This window comes from Aedes albopictus, chromosome 3 (genome assembly GCF_035046485.1).
Source record: "Aedes albopictus strain Foshan chromosome 3, AalbF5, whole genome shotgun sequence".
Taxonomy (NCBI): Eukaryota; Metazoa; Arthropoda; class Insecta; order Diptera; family Culicidae; genus Aedes; species Aedes albopictus.
In genome coordinates, this window is record NC_085138.1 from 231,081,461 (window position 1) to 231,100,463 (window position 19,003).

General features: G+C 41.0%; 1 protein-coding gene across 11 annotated transcripts in view; it reads right to left on the reverse strand.

Annotated features, from left to right (window-relative positions):
* LOC109399236 (small conductance calcium-activated potassium channel protein) overlaps positions 1-19,003 on the reverse strand; it is an 807,467-nt gene that overhangs the window by 120,966 nt on the left and 667,498 nt on the right. For all 11 annotated transcript variants that reach the window (XM_062859436.1, XM_062859434.1, XM_062859433.1 and 8 more), the window contains 3 exons: positions 11,333-11,428; positions 3,190-3,506; positions 2,876-2,980 (listed from right to left, as the gene is read on the reverse strand). In XM_062859436.1, the coding sequence (XP_062715420.1) occupies positions 2,876-2,980; positions 3,190-3,506; positions 11,333-11,428 (518 nt within the window). The remainder of the gene's footprint in view (positions 1-2,875; positions 2,981-3,189; positions 3,507-11,332; positions 11,429-19,003) is intronic.

A 19,003-nucleotide genomic window follows, 5' to 3' on the forward strand; every position in this document is an offset into this window, starting at 1 on the left:
CAATAGGGGCACAACTCAAAATTTGTCATTTTTGAGATTTTGATGGCAAATTATGAAAAACTATGTAAAATTTCATCTCACAAAGACCCGTTCCAAAATTCGTTGTGAAACGCGAGATTTGGGCATTTTCACCAATTTTCCGCAGTAAGGGCACAACTCAAAATCAGTCAACTTTTTCAATAGTCGTTGTAAAATAGTTGTCAAAAATTCATGAAACAGATAGTCCTTCAGCCCCTTTCAATGATACAACAATCAAAATTTGTTTACTTTTGTCAAATGATGAGAGAAATAAGTGAATTTGCAGGAGGTGCTTCATGATTGCCAATTTTCAAACGCTTATTCTGAAAATTCACATTTTTTGAGTTGTGCCCCTATTGCAGGAAACCGACGATGTATTCAATCCCATCATCGACGTTTTTTTTATAAAAATATTGGTGTTTTGTGCTCGCATAAAATCGCCGTAAATTTGTAAAATTCACTGTACGTTCAGTGATATTGAGAATTCATTCGTAAACAAACAAACCGAACGTTCTGCGATTTTTACGGTTAATTTGTAAAAAGTACCGAACGTTCCTGTAATTTGGACAGATGCATTTTCCTGAGATTCACAGTACGTTCGGTGGTTTGAAAAATCACCGAACTTTTTACCGTACGTTCAGCTGTTGAGATTACGGTAAAATTTTACCGTAATCCGTTATTTTTTCTAAGTGTGTACGCCGATCATCATAACAGTGACGGACCATGCCAAAGCAACTCAAACTAACCCTCGTCCCAGGTAGTATCAACAATATCAAGAAGCAACGATCGGCTCTTCTTCTTGAAAGGCACAATGAAGTTCACGAAGCATCAATGCATAATACATACCCATATTCATATGGAGTGATGGCAACGTATGATGGGCTGCTATTGAGATTTGCAAAATATGAGCGTGGTGGTAGTTCTCATCGTATCCATTCCAAGTCAATCTTCACAAATCGCCTTGTTTTCAGTGCTAAGTAAGCCGCAATGAAAATAAAATTTCTAAAGTATGTTTCAACAGAAACGCTGAAGGTGGCAAAAGATTTGTTTTAAAATGATGAAAGAATACGGTGCTTGATGCGTCTGTAAATGGTGACAGCAACTCCTCCACATGTAGCATATTGAATTCTATTCCTGACAAACTCACTGAAAATGGGTTCCTCCTTCTGAAGGGAAGTTAAGCCCGAGATGAACTAGAGACTAAAGATTTAGTTTTGCTCAAACATCTTCATAATGCTAATTCAGTGGGTTGATTTTTATTCGTCAACATTTTAAATGTACATTTATAGATATACGTATAACTGATTAACTATTTACGACTTTTAAGACCTGGCTGGCTGGTATGATTCAATAAGGACGCGTAAAAGAATTTAATTTTGAGTTCAATGTATCCAACATAGAGATGGTGTTCAATTTACACAAACACAACGATTTAAATCACTCGGTGTTGAAATATGGTTAGAGAGTGCTGGTTTTCCTGATTTCATATTGTTTGAATTTACAACAAAAAAGGTGCAGTTATGGTGTGCAGTGCAGTGCAAAACTTTGGCGACAAAAGCAGAAATCGAATAAGTAGTTGTGATTACGTGTGATTTGTAGAAGAATTATTACCACTAAATAAAGTTTCTTTTGGGGGTTTAGTAAATTGACTCTCTTTTCTCTGTACGATTATCGGTCATCCCGTATGACTCTCATTATGTATTCGATCAGGATGTTTCAGCGGTTTTTCAACTATCGCTCTATTTGTATAGTGTTTTATTTTACTTCTAACTCATCTGTAGATTTCCCCGGAACACACGTGTTCGGGGATTACTTCGCGTTGGTTGGATCACTCACTATTTATAACATGGTATCATTTTAAGGGAGAGGCTATAATTTAGCGTTTTTCATTTTGAAACGAAACCAAAGAGCCAAAATGGTTTGTGTGAAGGCAAATAATAAATACCGTTTCGTGGCGGGATAATGAGAATGTAAAAAAAGATCAACAAAATAAACGGAAACGGAAAGAAAATGATTCTCGGAGGAGTTTTCTGTTACAGGATGATAAAAGCAAAAGACAATTATGGTTTTATTGCGATAGAGCTAGTCGGATGTTACATTGTTACGATGCGACAGTATATGGATAGTGTGAAAAGAGCAGAGATCAGAGACGGAAAGGGGCTAAGTTCGTTATTTACGGCTTGTGTGACAGTGCAGTGATGGATAAAAGTGCACTCAAATTGAGAGTGATTTTTAATGGGCTGCAGTTGCCACTTTGTCGCAATGTTTGTTCTTACTCTCGATTCGAAGTGCACTCGATTCCAAGCGTTAACGAAGGGCTATTGCATATCAGATTACCAAAAGGTATGACAGTTATTATGACTGAGTAAATAAAATCAAAGAAAAATGTAGAAGCAAAACGAACGAATAGAAAGAACGGAAGGGACTAAGATACACTTAACTGAGCGTAATAATGTTTGAATATCCATCTAATTACGGGAAGATTAATAACTGTATGTCGTATTACAATTAATATGTGTGTATTACAAGCGGTTAGTTGTTACTGAATGTAGTAATTACTGCTGTCGGTACGTAACTGGATTAAGATTAAGACATATCTTTATCGATTCATTCAATGGTAGGGGCGACATCAGGAAATTGATAAAGACTATTGGCTAATCCATGTACTATACTGATTGTTAATATACGTATGCTAAGAGATTATGGTAGGTCGGAAAGGAGGCAAATGGAATGCAATGAGCGGAACAGAACAGTATAGATATGAAATGGGACAGTATTAGAGAGAGGTCAGAAACAGAGATAGAGACAGAGATGTCCAAGTGAAGAGTATGACTGAATGGAGCAAGATAATAATTACCTCTCGCACTGTCGAAGCGTCCATGATGCTATTATCCATAATGAAACCATGAATACTAGAAGGACCGTTCCCGGGCATATTGTCATTAGTGTTTTCAGCACGAACCTGAAATGAACATCCGGCCACATCCGGACGGCGAGAGAATTGACATTATCATTACAATCCAAAATCAATGAGCCTTTGCGGTTTGTGTGAAGCTTCCTACAACTAAGCGCTATCTAACGGATGGCCGCCATGGCGGCGTTAAGTGTGCAATAGCACAGAGCAAGACCCGGAAATGGCCCCCGGCAGCAGGCAGGCAGGCAGGAACTTACCGTGTGTTGAAATTGATACGATTCAGTGCACCTATACTACGTGATGAGGCATCAGTAAATAGTTTCGAATGTAACAGCATCACACGACATATCAGGTACAAACGAAGGAACATTGGCAAAGATAACGCGACATCGTAGGGAACATACTCCGATCCCATGGCTTTGTTCTTATTCGCTAGTTTGGTTGTCCATAGAAAATAATATTGACCTGGAATGGGATGCACCGCGCAGATGAGTAATTCTAAAGCTATTTGGCTCATTCGCTGCCAGGTCATCGCTATTCGCCAGTCATCTGCACAATTATCTATCATAAAAAGCTGGAATGAGCACAAAAAGAGGGAGAATCATTAGTGGCCAATTATAAGAGAAAGCTCTTTGTTTATGTAAGTATACTTCGATTGAAGCTCATTTCCTAACGTGCTATTGTTTACTTTTCTTAATTGATTGCAGTTGATTGTTCAGCTGAGTGGTAAAAAGTATCCGTAATAAACACTCAGTCCAGACACAATCAACTAAGAATTTAAGTTGAACAAAAAACATCGAAGATTCTGTCGAATTTAGCTCATATTAGGGTAGTTCGCTCGGGGGGTCTCCAGTTAGCCTAGTGGTTAAGGCTATGGATCGCCAATCCGGAGACGGCGGGTTCGATTCCCGTTCCAGTCGGGAAAAATTTCTCGACTTCCTGGGCATAGTGTATCATTGTGCTTGCCTCACAATATACACATTCATGCAATGGCAGGCAAAGAACGCCCTTCAATTTATAACTGTGGCAGTGCTCAAAGAACATTAAGTTGAAGCGAGGCAGGCCAAGTCCCAGATGGGACGTAGAGTCATAAAGAAGAAGAAGAAGTAGGGTAGTTCCGAACTACTAGTTCGCTAATTGTTGATCAATTAGTGCTGACATTTTCGTTTGTCCAGGAATGGAAAATAATGAAGATTGCAGCTGAGCAGACACAAACCAAAACAAACCTACTCGTGAACAAAGGGGGGCCGAGAATACTCACGCTTCTTTACTCGTGATCGTGAGTAAACAAAGCTGGCAAACACTCGCCTTTGATTCGCAAAGTTTCTCTGAGCTTTTTGAATTTTGATGAAAAACTGGATTTGCTATTATAATTACACTAAAATGCACTTCCCGCACCTCCATTAGTTTTTCACGATTGAAAACTCATGAATGTTTTTGTTTTTGTTTTGCTTCTTACTCATGAAGCAGGTGGGTGCGAATAAACTCACACACTATTTACTCTCAAAATCATGAGTAAGTCTGGTGTTGGCTTTTCACTCGCAAATTGCTTCACGATGAAAACAATTCCATCACTGACGGTAATTGAAAACATAAAGTGCCCTAAAGCTCAATTTTCTTAGAGGAATTAAAATATTTGTATCGGAAGTCGGGAACCCAAATGCAGAACGCATCCTTAAGCTTGGTCATCCCAATGTTTACCGATTGTCGCTAATTGTTGATCGGTTCATACTGGTAGTTGAAACAATTACAAAAATGTCAAATTGGTGGTGGAAGGGTGGAAGCTTAGGTAAAATATTATCTTCTGGAAGCCCATTAAAAACATCACCCCCGGCGAAGTCTGGCGTATGAGCCTAGCTTTTTTATTAACACTGGAGGAAATGCCGATGCAGAACCCGTGACTTCAGGGAAGATAAATCCAGTTCCCTGGGTTAGTTGGTTGGTGTCAGGCTCTGCGAGCCAGCCGTAAAAAGACAAGCACTGAAAAATCAACAAGAAAAGATTGCGAACCGATACCAATGGCGAGGACCACAGCGACGTAAAGGGACTTCCGATTGGAAGCTCGGTACGTGAAACTGCAGATCGTTCAACTTCATCGGGAGCACCCGCATACTTGCCGATATACTGAAGGACTGCGGGTTTGGAATCGAAGCGCTGCAGGAGGAGTGTTGGACAGGATCTATGGTGCGAACATTGAGAGGTAAGTATACCATCTACCAGAGTCGCGGTATGAGTGTAGAATTAGCATCTAAGTTAAAATACACAAAAATAAAAACTAAAAAAAAAAGAGTTGCGGTAACACACGTGAGTTAGGAACAGCCTTTTTATAGTGATGGGCGATATGCAGTGGCGCGTGGCCGATCGACAAAAGAATGTGCAGGTTGAGGATCAAGGGCTGATTCTTCAACTTCAGCATAATAAACGTGCACAGCCTTCACTCCGCAAGCATTGATGATCACAAAGACGCATTTTACGCAGAGCTCAAACGCGAGTACGACCGCTGCCCAAGCCATGACGTCAAGATCATCATAGGAGACCTTAACGCTCAGGTGGGCGTAAGCCCGACGATTGGACAGTTCAGTGCTCACCAGCTGACGAATGAAAATGGCCTACGCCTCATCAATTTCGCCGCCTCCAAGAACATGGCCATTCGTAGCACCTTCTTCCAGCACAGCCTTCCTTATTGTTACACCTGGACTGGATCACAGCAAACGGAATCACATATCGACCACGTTCTGATTGATGGACAGCATTATCGATGTCAGGACCTATCGTGCCTATCGACTCTAATTGCTAGCTGGTGATGGGTTAACTGCACCAAAAACTCTCCGTTATTAACAATGTACAGTACCGGCGGCCGCCCCGATACAATCTAGAGAGCGACTAAGGCAATCGGATGTAGCCACCGCATATGCGCAGAATCTCAAGCAGCGTTTCCGGGCGAGGGTGTGCTTGATGTGGCCCCTCTGGAGAACTGCTGAAGTAGAGCCAAAGCAGCCATCAATAGCGCATTCGAGAGCACTATTGGGTACGTAGAACGGAGTCGACGAAACGATTGGTTTGACGAGGAGTGCAGCGCGGTTTTGAAGGAGAAGGACGCTGCGCTACGCGGGCGGTAATGCTGCAGCATAGAACCTGACAGAATGTGGAGTAATACAGACAGAAGCGAAAGCAGCAGAACCGCCTCTTGTGGAAGACAAAACACCGCCTGGTAGAAGCAGTGTGCGAGTAAACGGAACTGCTGTGCCGTTCACAAGAAACATGAATATTCTACCAGAAGCTCAACGGATCCAACAGAGGATTCGTGCCGCAAGCCGAAATCTGCAGGGATAAGGACAGGAGCCTCCTGACGGATAAACGTTAGGTGATCGAAAGATGGAAGCAGCACTTCGACGAGCACCTTAATGACGAAGAGAATGTAGGCGCGGAGGATCAAGGCAGCGGAGTAAATGACTGTGTTGGCGCAGCAGAGGACGGGAACGAACCAAGACTCACGCTGTGGGGTACGTTCCTGAAACCCTTTGAAACACCCTAGAAAGCTCATTAAACTCATTGTAACTTTCAGGAACGCCACTAAAACACATCTGGAACACCTCTGGAAACCCTTTGTGACTATCTACCCTTGGAACTGAACGCCTCTGAAACCGAAAAAAAAATCTGACAGTTATGCTATCAGTTTAGGTAATGCCACTGTGCAACAACTAGATCATGGATGCATAATGAAAAAAAAAATCCCTATGACAAGGTAATTTAAAAAAATGCAAACGTGTGTAATCAGTTTTGATCCTCTAATTCCGCCCTGTTTTGTTTATCCTTTAACAGATACGCGTATTTCGACTACCACTTCTAAATCTTCCTCAGTGTCAGTTATCCACTGAGGGAGATTACATGTGGTAGTCGAAATGAGCGTATCTGTCAAAGGATAAGCAAAGCAGGGCGACATTTAAAAGGTACAAAACCGATTATACTCATTCGAAGAGAGTACACTCTAAGCAGAAGTGTTCGAAAAAGCAGAAGAAGATCAAAGCAGACGTGTTAAAACATACTCCTCGTTTTGATTGCTATGGTGTGATCTTGATAGTTATTATATAAAATGGAGGCAAAACCTTCTTGGTGTCCACAATAAACGTAGCGCTGACATCGCGTCTGACTATCACCGTCTAGTCGGCGAGATCCGGATACTCATTAAATACTCCGACCCAGTGGCAGGGGGAAAGAATCAGACGACAATTCAGCTGTGAAGAAATCGTTTGTTGGCGAACTTGAAACTCGAGCAGCGGATGTTCCGGAAGGTGGCAGCGTGGAAGAGCATCAGAGAAAGGCCATCAACCTGGGCCAAAAAACTGGGTGAGCTACGCTATTAGGGTAAGAAATCAAACTTTGAACTAGTCAAATTTTAATCTTAATTTGAACCATTTTAAAATTCATTAAAACGACGTACTTTTCAGGCATATATTGTCCCGAAAAAGATGTTAAACAGCTTTCCGTAATATAACCTGATAACATGGACTTTGAAAGCATTGAAAAAAGGGGTTTCGTCATGGAAAACAGGCAATTGAAAAATCACAGTGATTTCACCCATTTCCCCCAAGAGAAAGCACATTTTCGGTGCACTCGTACAGCTCATGTATTGTATCACACGCAATATGTGAACACGTCAAATGAAAGCCTATTTATCGTAGAATCGACCAACCGAATAATATTCCGCATTATTTGTCATAAAATTATCATATTTAGGTAAGTGATTCTTACTTGGAGAATGTTATCTTAAGTTGAACCAGCAAAAACGTTGGTTTGAGCACTTCGAGCAACCTCTTCAAGTTTCAACGTCCAACCATCAACATTTCGGCTTGAACCGCCTAGAGTACAGCGCATCACCCGTGACCACTCTATGACACAATCACTGCAGTAGATTGCAACTATTCTGTAATATCTGCGACTATTCCGGCCGATTGGAAGTAGGGGATCATAGTGAAGGTGCCCAAGAAGGAGGATCTGGCAGTGTGCGAAAACTGGCGTGGCATCATGCTACTGTGTATTGTTCTCAAAGTTTTGTGCAAAGTTATCCTAACCTGGATACAGGACAAGATAGAAGCGACTCTCGGAAGGCAGCAGGCCGAATTTCGTGCTGGAATATTATGTGCTGCGTCATGTGACGCAAGGGAGCTCCGGAAATAAAAATCGTCAACCTCATCGAAGCGCAGAACGAGGATTTTCATGCAGAGGCAGGCATAACGGAGCTTTGTCCGACCCTATTAAGGTATTCGGTGGTGTGAGGCAACTATTCTATCATTGTTATCGACGAGATCATGATGGAGACGATGCTTTGACATGCAGAATAAGTTCAACGACCTAGCCGAACGCTCGGAACGCTCCTCTGCGGCGAGTCTGAGATCAACGGTAGCAAGACCAAAGAAATTTAAAAAGTCGATTTGAAGCTGACTCAGGAAAACAGTCGCCCAGGATGGAAATCTTTCACGTTGGCCTTTTGTACAACCAGGGGTGCTCCAGGATGTATGAGTAAGTGGATAACTACCAGATACCTACACTGCCCATATTCGCATAGTCGATGTAACCACCACTGGCAATACCACCGTACACAAGCTAATACCTAACGCATGTGCATATTTGTGACCAGTTTTATTCAATAGATCACAAGATCTAACCCTTAGTTAGATGTCAACGTGGTAAAAATCTTGAAATTTGTATTTATTCATTGTTAAAATTTCAAAAGCATGTTGAAAAGTACAGTGGCGCTTACATCGACTATGCGAATATGGGCAGTACAGCTAAAATACAATAGGGGTACTTCTAGACGGAAAGTTCATTGAAGCGTTTTTTTTCGAAATGATGAAATGATGAATCAATAAACTGTTCTCCAATCGATTTGAAACAAAATGAGGCCCAGCTTTGACATCCTTAATAGATATGGGGCCCATTTAACTCAAATAGTAAATGCGTAGCTATTCTAAAAGACCATGCCTAGTCGGTTCAGGATCTTTCCTTAATGAAAGTATTCTTTGGCATAAAGTATATTTGTGCTTGGCTCACGATATCCGAATGCAAAAACGAAAAATTGGCGATGAGTGCAATTGCTCATAGAACACTAAGCTTCCAAGCAGGCTCTATTTCAGTTGCAATGTGGTTCCAGAAAGAAGAATGAAAAATAATAGTAGAGCAACTTTATCCTTATTTTTGTCGGCACTTACACCACCCTATCGGTAGCAAGCGCCTCATTGCCCATTGCGTGCAAATTATAGAGATTACATAATGAAACCAATGGGCAGTTTCCTGTCCATGACATGTTGGAAAATGTTACACGGACATCAACGGGACCGGACGAACAAAAACACATAAAAGAATAATCATATTTAACTCATCCATTTGATCCCTTTCGTCCTCTATTGTGTTGCTGTTTTGCATTTCGTTTATCATTTGAGTGAGTGAGTCCGTGTTGTTAATCAGTTGCGTATGCTGTTGCTCCGTATTTGTTTGGAATATCTCTGGTATATCTGTTGTGTAAATTGATCTGTATACCACCAGCTAATTCTACAACGACCGTATTCGTCATCGTATAACATAAAAGTTGTAATCAACAACCGGATATTGTGAAAATCAGCTTCACATTTTGGATCTGCAACAGTTTACCGATACGCCAATCCCATATCAACAATGGCGAACGAAAAAACCTGCAATAAATGCTCTCTGAGAATCGATTTCTACGCTGATCCCTACACTGTTTGCGAAGGAGATTGTGGCTGCTATTTCCATGCCGCCTGTGTTAATCTTAGCGAAGCTGATTTGCAAGCGCTCTCTGGGAATATTATCTGGTTGTGTGACCCGTGCATGATTCGGTTTCAACAAAAGAGAGGCTGTTCTCGACGTTCCCGATCCAACTCGTGTGAGCAAAAAGTTTCTGCGACATCATCGCTTGAAGAGGACGTGAATGAACTGAAAAACACGGTAGCAGGTATCATGCTGACACTAGCGAAAATTGTGCCGTCAGACTCACCGGGTAATGCAATGCCTCGTCACTCAACCCCGAAGTCTACATACGCACTTTTAAACGGGACGGGTGCATGTGTTGATAATGCGTGTCATATAGGCGATAACGGCGATCTGGATGGCGATACTCGGAGATCAGCGTGTACGTCGAATGCAAACTCTTTTTCATTGTTCCTTTCGAACATAGATGCGAGTGTCAACGAAAGAGATGTACAACAACTCGTTGTTCGCTGTATTGGCGCCACTGAACCCGAGCAAATTGATATTTCAAAACTGACGTCGTATTGGAATGGTCGGAGGACACCGGATTTTGTTTCTTTCAAGGTGATTTTTGATGGAAAGTACAAAGCTCGTGCAATGGATCCCTCTTCGTGGCCGGTTAATGTCAGATTCAGAGAATTCGTCAGCAGATGCAACAACACTTGGAGACCGTGAAGAGTAGATTAATTTGATTGTTTGTTCGACCAGATATTTTTATAGGACTTTTTTGTGATGAATGATGTTCAGTGTTTGTTGAGATGAATTTAATGTTTCGTTTTGCGCTAAGTCTATCGTTGTGTTAGGTGAAAATGCTGCGTTTGAATATTTGTTGTTTTTATAATTTTAAGATATTCAATAAGACTCACTAAAGTCAGTTGAATTAACAAATAAATAAATAAATAAATAAATAAATAAATAAATAAATCATGCATGTAGATCGATAATAGTGTAGGCTACTGGGCTAGGTAAGCAGTAAGTAGAGTCGTTAGTGTGTCACATTCAGAACATAATGGATCTGACGGGAAACTTTTCTCAACACAAAACGTGGCAATATCGGTTGGAACGCCGATTAATTTTGAAAGCAATCTCATGCCTTGTGTCAATAAACACAATCCAATCTGATAGCAAAATGTTGATTTCGATAGAAATATCGTTGTATACTAGAGTCAACGATGTTGTGGCTTGTGACACTCAAGGGTTGTGTGTTTTGAAATTTTAATAATCCAAGCATTATCCAAACGTAGATAAACAGCTGGAGGACATATTTCAACTGATTTTATTGGATCTCCTGGTTTCATTAGAAATGCCGAAACCAGTTAAGAAGCAGTACCGAGTACATTTTCCATAGAAACCAAGATTGCGTCCTTGTATTTGCTTTGGCACTTCTAGGAACGAAACCATCAGCATAGACTTGTTTCGGCTGCAAGTGATTGCCTAGAATGTCATAAATTTCCGAAAATTTCATTAAGTTCATCTGGTTCAGCACACAACCACACCTATATTACATTCGTTTTATGATTACAGACTGTAGTGTCCCCATCTTATCATCAATTTGATGAGTCTTTGGTATTTTCAAAGTGATAATAATTGGGAAATGCAGATTTATAGAAAATTTTGATTTTTAGATGTATTTACCTGAACTTCCAAGGCGTGGTAGGCTACTATGAGCCCGAGTAAAATCACAGTCGATACGGATATTAACGTTTTTAAAGCAGTTGAATAAAAAGATGCCTGAAAATGGATAGAAACAGAAACATCATAAATAACGATGGGGAAAATTTACTCCGTACATGATGTGAATAATGTTGTGAGATGTTTTCCTAAAGCATGATATGGGTATAAACGAGTGAATTCGTGTATCCACAATATGTATGGGAAGGCATGTGTAGGGTCTACCCTATAGCATTAAGAGACAGCATCGAAGTAGGCACAGTTGGGAAGAGAGAGGATTGATGGTCAGCGACCGACAGAGTGTAGACGTGTGAAGTAGAGCTCGAGAATAAAGTGGTGGAAAATATATTGAAGTATTATTCAAGAAGTTTGAACATTAATAAAGAATAAGTGTGATATCCGAATATCCTACAACTGGCGACAAGGATAACGGTAAGAGTTTTTATTTCGAATTCAAATAAATAAATGTGAAAGTGATATAAGAATGCCGCTCTTTGGCTCGGTTTGGAAATAATATGTGTTGATGGATGTATCGGATGGTGTGCTTCTATAGAATGTGATTCGAAATTAAATATCGACACTTTGGTGTACGGAATTGATTGATTTGTCTTTATTTCAGAGACTTTCAGCCCTTGGCTGGTTCGTCCCTATACGTATACGGAATTGTTGGGTTGAGTGAGAATTCTTTGATAAATGAAAATGTTTCGATTTCGATTATGCATTTCCTGCTGTGCTGGCTTGCAATGGAAAGTGAAGGGAGTACCACCGTCGTCATAGATGAAAAAAAAAACACATGTTGCTATAGTAACGCGGTGCGCAGGCTACGCATGCTGCGATACACGCTATCCACTCGCGACGATTCTAAAAAATTCAAAATTTTGCTTTCTCACTCTAGCGTGTTGGTTACGTCACTCATTGGTTGGGCTTCTGCACTGCTTCTGCTAGCGCTCTGCTTTGTTTGAATGATGATGGTGATGATGATAATGATGACGATGAAGATGTACCTATGTGCGATGCGCGCATGCGTGCGGCGGAGGGTAAGAGAGTGATGGAAAACGACATCAATGAATTGTGTCATTGGTGGAAACGAGAGAGACGTTTGTCGTCTAGCTAATATTGGACTGTGGTTGAACGGTATTCGGAACCTGAGAACCTCAGTTCAGAATGATTAACGGTATTTGGTGAACCCAGGAGTACAGCATTACTTGTTTTGTTTTCTTATGCATAAGCTGATTGTTCAGATCAGGAATGAAAGGAATATTGCAGTACATCATCATTGTGCCGTGTTGTTCCATTGCAAAGAATTGGGAAAACTAACGTGAAGACATTTTGGTTGTCTGTTTATGCGATCCAGTTTCATTAGCTGTTTGTTTGTTTGTTGTTCCCGAGTATCCCGAAGTAACAAAATGAAAAAAAAAAAGAGGAACTCGCTCTTCATTTAAATTCATTTTTCTTTTATTTTAATGGGAATTATATACAAAATTGAGAAATGAAACCACATGGGATAGCTACTTCAGTACATGTATACGGTAAAAAAAAATATACATTATTATATTTTTCAATTATATTACCTATATTGAATAATGGGCAAATTAAAATAAAGAAAGTCATGAAAGATGTTTCCGTTTGTTGTAATTAATTTAAATGTTTATATTTTCCTGCTTATTGATGACAAATAAATGATGATGCGTAACCAATTTTTTTTTAATTTCTTAATTTATGAGTGTCTCTAAACGATTGAAGTATAATGTTTCAAAGATGGGTCTTGTCCAATATCTAGTGTTGGTGCCGTTATTTTCAGCCATTGATGAAGTCGAGGATTACTGAACCAGTAGCGTTCAGAGGAGTTGTGATTGAACCAGTAGCGTTCATAGGATTACTGAACCAGTAGCGTTCAGAGGAATATTGTTCGAACCAGTAGCGTTCGTAGGATTACTGAACCAGTAGCGTTCAGAGGAATATTGTTCGAACCAGTAGCGTTCGTAGGATTACTGAACCAGTAGCGTTCAGAGGAATGTATATTGAACCAATAGCGTTCAAAGGAATGTTTATTGAACCAGTAGCGTTCGGAGGATTACTGAACCAGTAGCGTTCAGAAGAATGTCTTTTGAACCAGTAGCGTCCAAAGGAATGTTTATTGAGCCAGTAGCGTTTGGAGGATTACTGAACCAGTAGCGTTCAGAGGAATGTTTATTGAACCAGTAGCGTTCGGAGGATTACTGAACCAGTAGCGTTCAGAAGAATGTCTTTTGAACCAGTAGCGTTCAGAGGTAAGTTTATCGAGGCAGTAGCGTTCGAAGGATTACTGAACCATTAGCGTTCAAAGGAATATTGGTTGAACTAGTAGCGTTCGTAGGATTACTGAATCAGTAGCGTTCAGGGGAATGCCTATTGAACCAGTAGCGTTCAAAGAAATGTTTACTGATCCAGTAGCGTTCAGAGGATTACTGACCTAGTAATGTTCAGAGAAGTTGATTGAACTAGGACCGTTCTGATTTTTTTTAATCAGTAGCGTTCTGAGAGTTAAGCCTGGAACACATAGCGTCCGTTCCGTCGAGGTTTGCGTTTTTTTTATAGTTTTCCCATGGGAAATGTGTCAAACTACTGTCACGCACACGCAAACGTATGCATTGTGTGAGGCACTTTACTGAAACTGAACCAGTAGTGTTCTAAGGAATGATGAAAGTTGAATGAATCAGTAGACGACTATGGACTGATAAATGCGAAAGATCATTTCATAAGTATGAAAAAAAAATAAAAATAAATGAATAAATAAATCAATAAAATTGAAAATAAATAAAGTTGACATTAAGTGTTTTTTGCGTTGACTAATTTATTCACATTTACTACATTTACATAAACATAAACATATGTTGATGTACGACGAGTGAAAGCATATAACGGTTTGATAAATGCTGATGGTATGCTTTCCAACTATGGGTTTTTTGAAATATTGGGGATATGTTAATATCTGATTATTATTTGAAGTTTTCATAGCCATCATCCGATACCATCAAACATATGTATTAAAAAAATAAAAAAAATAAAAATCTACACATGAATAATGTGGTAGAAATTCTTGTATATACTACTGTTCCAGATGGAAGAATCACGTCAAATTCCCCCATTTCGTTGTGAATCAATCGAGAAGGGCAAACTTTCTCGAGAGTGGGAAACGTGGAAGTGGTCTTTGGAGTGCTATTTCGAAGCGTATAGCGTCAGCGATCAGAAAATAAAGCGAGCCAAACTGCTCCACTTGGGAGGAGTAGAACTGCAGAGAATTTTTCGAAGTCTGCCCGAGCATGATAAAACACCTCTGGTAGCATTGGAGCCCAAGGTGTATGATTTTGCCATTGAGTTGCTTGATACGTACTTCCAAGCTGGCAGACAAGATGTGATTGAACGCCGTAAGCTCCGTAAATTGAAGCAAGAATCAAATGAAAAGTTTTCTCACTATGTCATCCGGTTGAGACAACAGGCACTGAACTGTGGTTTCGAGAAGTATGGAACAGAAGTCACCGAAATCTTGAAGGAAATTTATCTGGTCGATGTCATAGTGGAGAATTGCCGTTCAGATGATCTTCGCAAGGCCATTCTCAAACGCGATCGATCGATCAGAGAAATCGAGGAAATAGCAGCGACAATTGAGGATACGGATCAGCAAATGAAGGAGTTGAAGGAGCACACCAATACATCCCGAGAAGTAGCAGTTTATGAAGTCAACCGACCAAATCAGACACGACCTGCGGTGCGCAGAAACTCAACAGCAGATCGTAGAACACACCGTGGGCAGCTGTTCGGGGTTACATCCAGGCGTGAAGTTGCTACCAAACCGACGGCGTTCAAAGGCTCGAAATCATCTTGTTTTGCATGTGGGCAGTTCGGGCATTTGGCAAATTCACCGGATTGTCCAGCACGTGGTCGTATATGTCGTCGTTGTCGTGAATTGGGTCACTTCGAAACTGTTTGCAGGAAGCAAAAACAGAGATCAGAAGCTGTGAGGAGACCAAGGAAGATCTACAACATCGATAAATCGTCAGCAGCAGAGCAAGAGGAGGAAGGTAAGGATAAGCGTGATGATTCTCCGGAGCCGAAAAAGGTGTATTATGCGTTCTATGGAGGAAACCTAACAAATCTTTTGGACGGAGTTATTGGAGGAATCGCGGTGAAGGTTTTGATTGATTCGGGAGCAGATGCAAATTTGATTCGGCTGGAAACGTGGAAAATGATGAAAGAGAGGAAGGTCATTGTAGTAACGTCGACGAAAGGGTCATCACGAGTTTTGAAAGGATATGGAAGCGATACACCATTGGACGTGGTAGGCACATTCGAGGCCGAAGTTTCTATCGGGCGTAGGACTACAGTGGCGGAATTCTTCGTTGTCAATGGCGGACAGAAAGACATTTTGGGAGACGCGACTGCTAAGAAGCTGGGTGTGCTGAAAGTTGGAATCGAAGTTAACAACGTCGACAAAGAAATGAAACCGTTCAGTAAAATCAAGGGTGTCAAGGCGCAGATAAGAATGATGGCAGATGCTCGGCCTGTCTTTCAGCCAGTTCGTCGAGTGTCGATTCCAATGGAGGATGCCGTAAACCGGAAGCTGGATCAATTATTGCAACGAGATATCATTGAAGTGAAACAAGGACCGGCAACATGGGTTTCTCCGCTGGTAATCGTTGGGAAAACTTCAGGCGAACCACGAATTTGTTTAGATCTACGACGAGTGAATGAAGCGGTAGTTCGAGAACATTTTCCTATGCCGGTAGTGGATGAGTATCTCGCAAGACTCGGAAGAGGAAAAATCTGGAGCAAGCTGGATATTCGTGAAGCATTTCATCAGATTGAGCTGGACGATGATTCGAGGGACGTGACAACATTCATCACGAATAAAGGATTGTTCCGGTTCAAACGGCTTCCGTTCGGACTCGTGACTGCCCCTGAAATATTTCAAAGAATAATGGAGGAGATTTTGTCAGGTTGTGAAGGTACATACTGGTACCTAGATGATGTGATGGTAGAAGGTGAGACGAAGGAAATCCACGATAAAAACTTGAAGAAGGTATTGTAAAGATATAACAGCAAACATAATGTAATAAACTTGAATGGAATAATAAAATTAGTTATGTAAAATTTTTAGGTACTCGATAGGTTCAAAGAACGTGGCGTAGAGCTTAACTGGGAGAAGTGTGAGTTTGGGGTATCGCGGCTGGAGTTTCTCGGTTATGACATTTCGAAAGAAGGTATAAGTCCATCTAGTACCAAAGTCAAGGCTGTATTATCCTTTCGCCCTCCTTCATCTGAATCAGAAGTACGAAGTTTTCTAGGATTGGCAAACTATCTAAACAAATTCATCACAGATCTCGCCACTATAGCTGAACCGTTGAGAGATCTGACAAAAAAGGCAGTGAAATTTGTTTGGAGCGACGAACATGACCGAGCTTTCCAGCAAATCAAAAATAAGCTAGCTGCAGCCACTAAACTTGGATTTTTTGACGTCAGAGATAAAACCACAGTCATGGCGGATGCTAGCCCCACCGGACTTGGTGCAGTGTTGATTCAAACTAACAGCTTGGATGTTTCTCGAGTGATTTGTTATGCATCAAAATCACTAACGGATACCGAGCGGCGCTATTGCCAAACGGAAAAGGAGGCTTTGGCACTAGTGTGGAGCGTGGAACGTTTTCACATGTATCTATATGGAAGACCATTTGAACTAATGACAGACTGCAAGGCTTTGGAATATCTGTTCACTCCTCGCTCTAAGCCTTGTGCCCGAATAGAACGCTGGGTATTACGGCTTCAATCGTTTGATTATCAAATAGTACATATTCCCGGAAGCCAGAATATAGCCGATAGTCTTTCTCGACTAGCTATAGTGAAACCCAGTCCGTTTGATGCAGATGAAGAGTTGATCATAAGAGAGATAGCAGTTTCGGCTGGCTCGTCAGTGGCTCTAAAATGGAATGAAATACGAACAGAAAGTGACAATGATGCTGAAATTTCAGAGGTCATACAAATCATCCAAAGCGGAAATGAAATGGACATGCCGATTGCTTACAAGGTCATTGCGAGTGAACTATGCATCATTGATACTGTATTGCTACGGGTGGACCGTATCATCATTCCCAGAAGTCTGAGATCCAGGGTATTACAAATAGCTCATGAAGGTCATCCAGGAGTAAGAATGATGAAGAGCCATCTGAGAACGAACGTGTGGTGGCCTCGAATGGATCAAGACGTCGAGAATTTCGTGAAACAGTGTAAAGGATGTACGTTGGTATCGGCTCCAAACCCACCAGAACCTATGATTCGACGGGAACTCCCAGATCAGCCATGGAAAGATATTGCAGCTGATTTCCTTGGTCCATTACCGGAGGGGCAATATTTGTTGGTTGTAGTAGACTATTACAGTCGCTTTATAGAAGTTTGTGAGATGAATGTGATAACAGCTGCTGAGACCATCAAAGAACTTGCCATCATATTCAGTCGGTATGGGCTTCCTTCAACTTTGCGTGTTGACAATGGCCCACAATTCAGCTCAAAATGTGAAGAATTCAAGGATTTTTGTGAAAGTAACGGGATTGCCTTAGTAAATACAATACCGTTTTGGCCTGCCATGAACGGCGAAGTGGAACGCCAAAACAGGTCGTTGCTGAAAAGGATGCGAATTGCTCAAGAATTGGGAAAGGACTGGAGAGCAGAAATGCGGAAGTATCTGCTCACATATCATGCAACGAGTCATAGTACCACCGGAAAGTCTCCTGCTGAATTGATGTTTGGCAGAAAAATTCGTAGCAAGCTACCCCAAGTTGAATCTGTCAACTTAAACGACGGAGAAGTACGTGATCGAGATGCAGTATCCAAGGAAAAAGGAAGAGTTTATGCAGATTTAAAACGGAGAGCAAAGGAAAGTGATATTAGCATAGGAGACCGCGTTGTAAGCAAAAGAATGAAGAAGAATAACAAGTTAGAAGCAGATTTTTCTGCAGAGGAATTTGAAGTTATTAAAAAGGTAGGAGGGGATGTAACAGTTAAGTCGTTGGAAACAGGAAAAGAATACAGACGAAATGTAGCTCATTTGAAAAGGATCGAAAATAACACAGGGCCACATGAACGCGAAGGAATCCGTGAAAAACGTGTTAGGGCAGAACCTGCAAGATTCAAAGATTTCATCCCACATTAACGAAATAGAAGCTAAGGGGGGTTGTAGGGTCTACCCTATAGCATTAAGAGACAGCATCGAAGTAGGCACAGTTGGGAAGAGAGAGGATTGATGGTCAGCGACCGACAGAGTGTAGACGTGTGAAGTAGAGCTCGAGAATAAAGTGGTGGAAAATATATTGAAGTATTATTCAAGAAGTTTGAACATTAATAAAGAATAAGTGTGATATCCGAATATCCTACAGCATGTAACGGAAGAATGATGCGGTGATATCAAGCGGAGACCAGGTTTATATATGCTGACTGTAATGCAGCATTCGTGTCATCATTAGTCTTGTCTTGTTGCTCTCATTGTCATCATTATCTTCGATATAGTTCTTACATCTATGAGTGTATGTCGATTCTCAAAGCCGTAGGATATGTCATTATGTCAGGGAGAAATAAATTGCGACCATTATTGCATGAGTTTAGTTT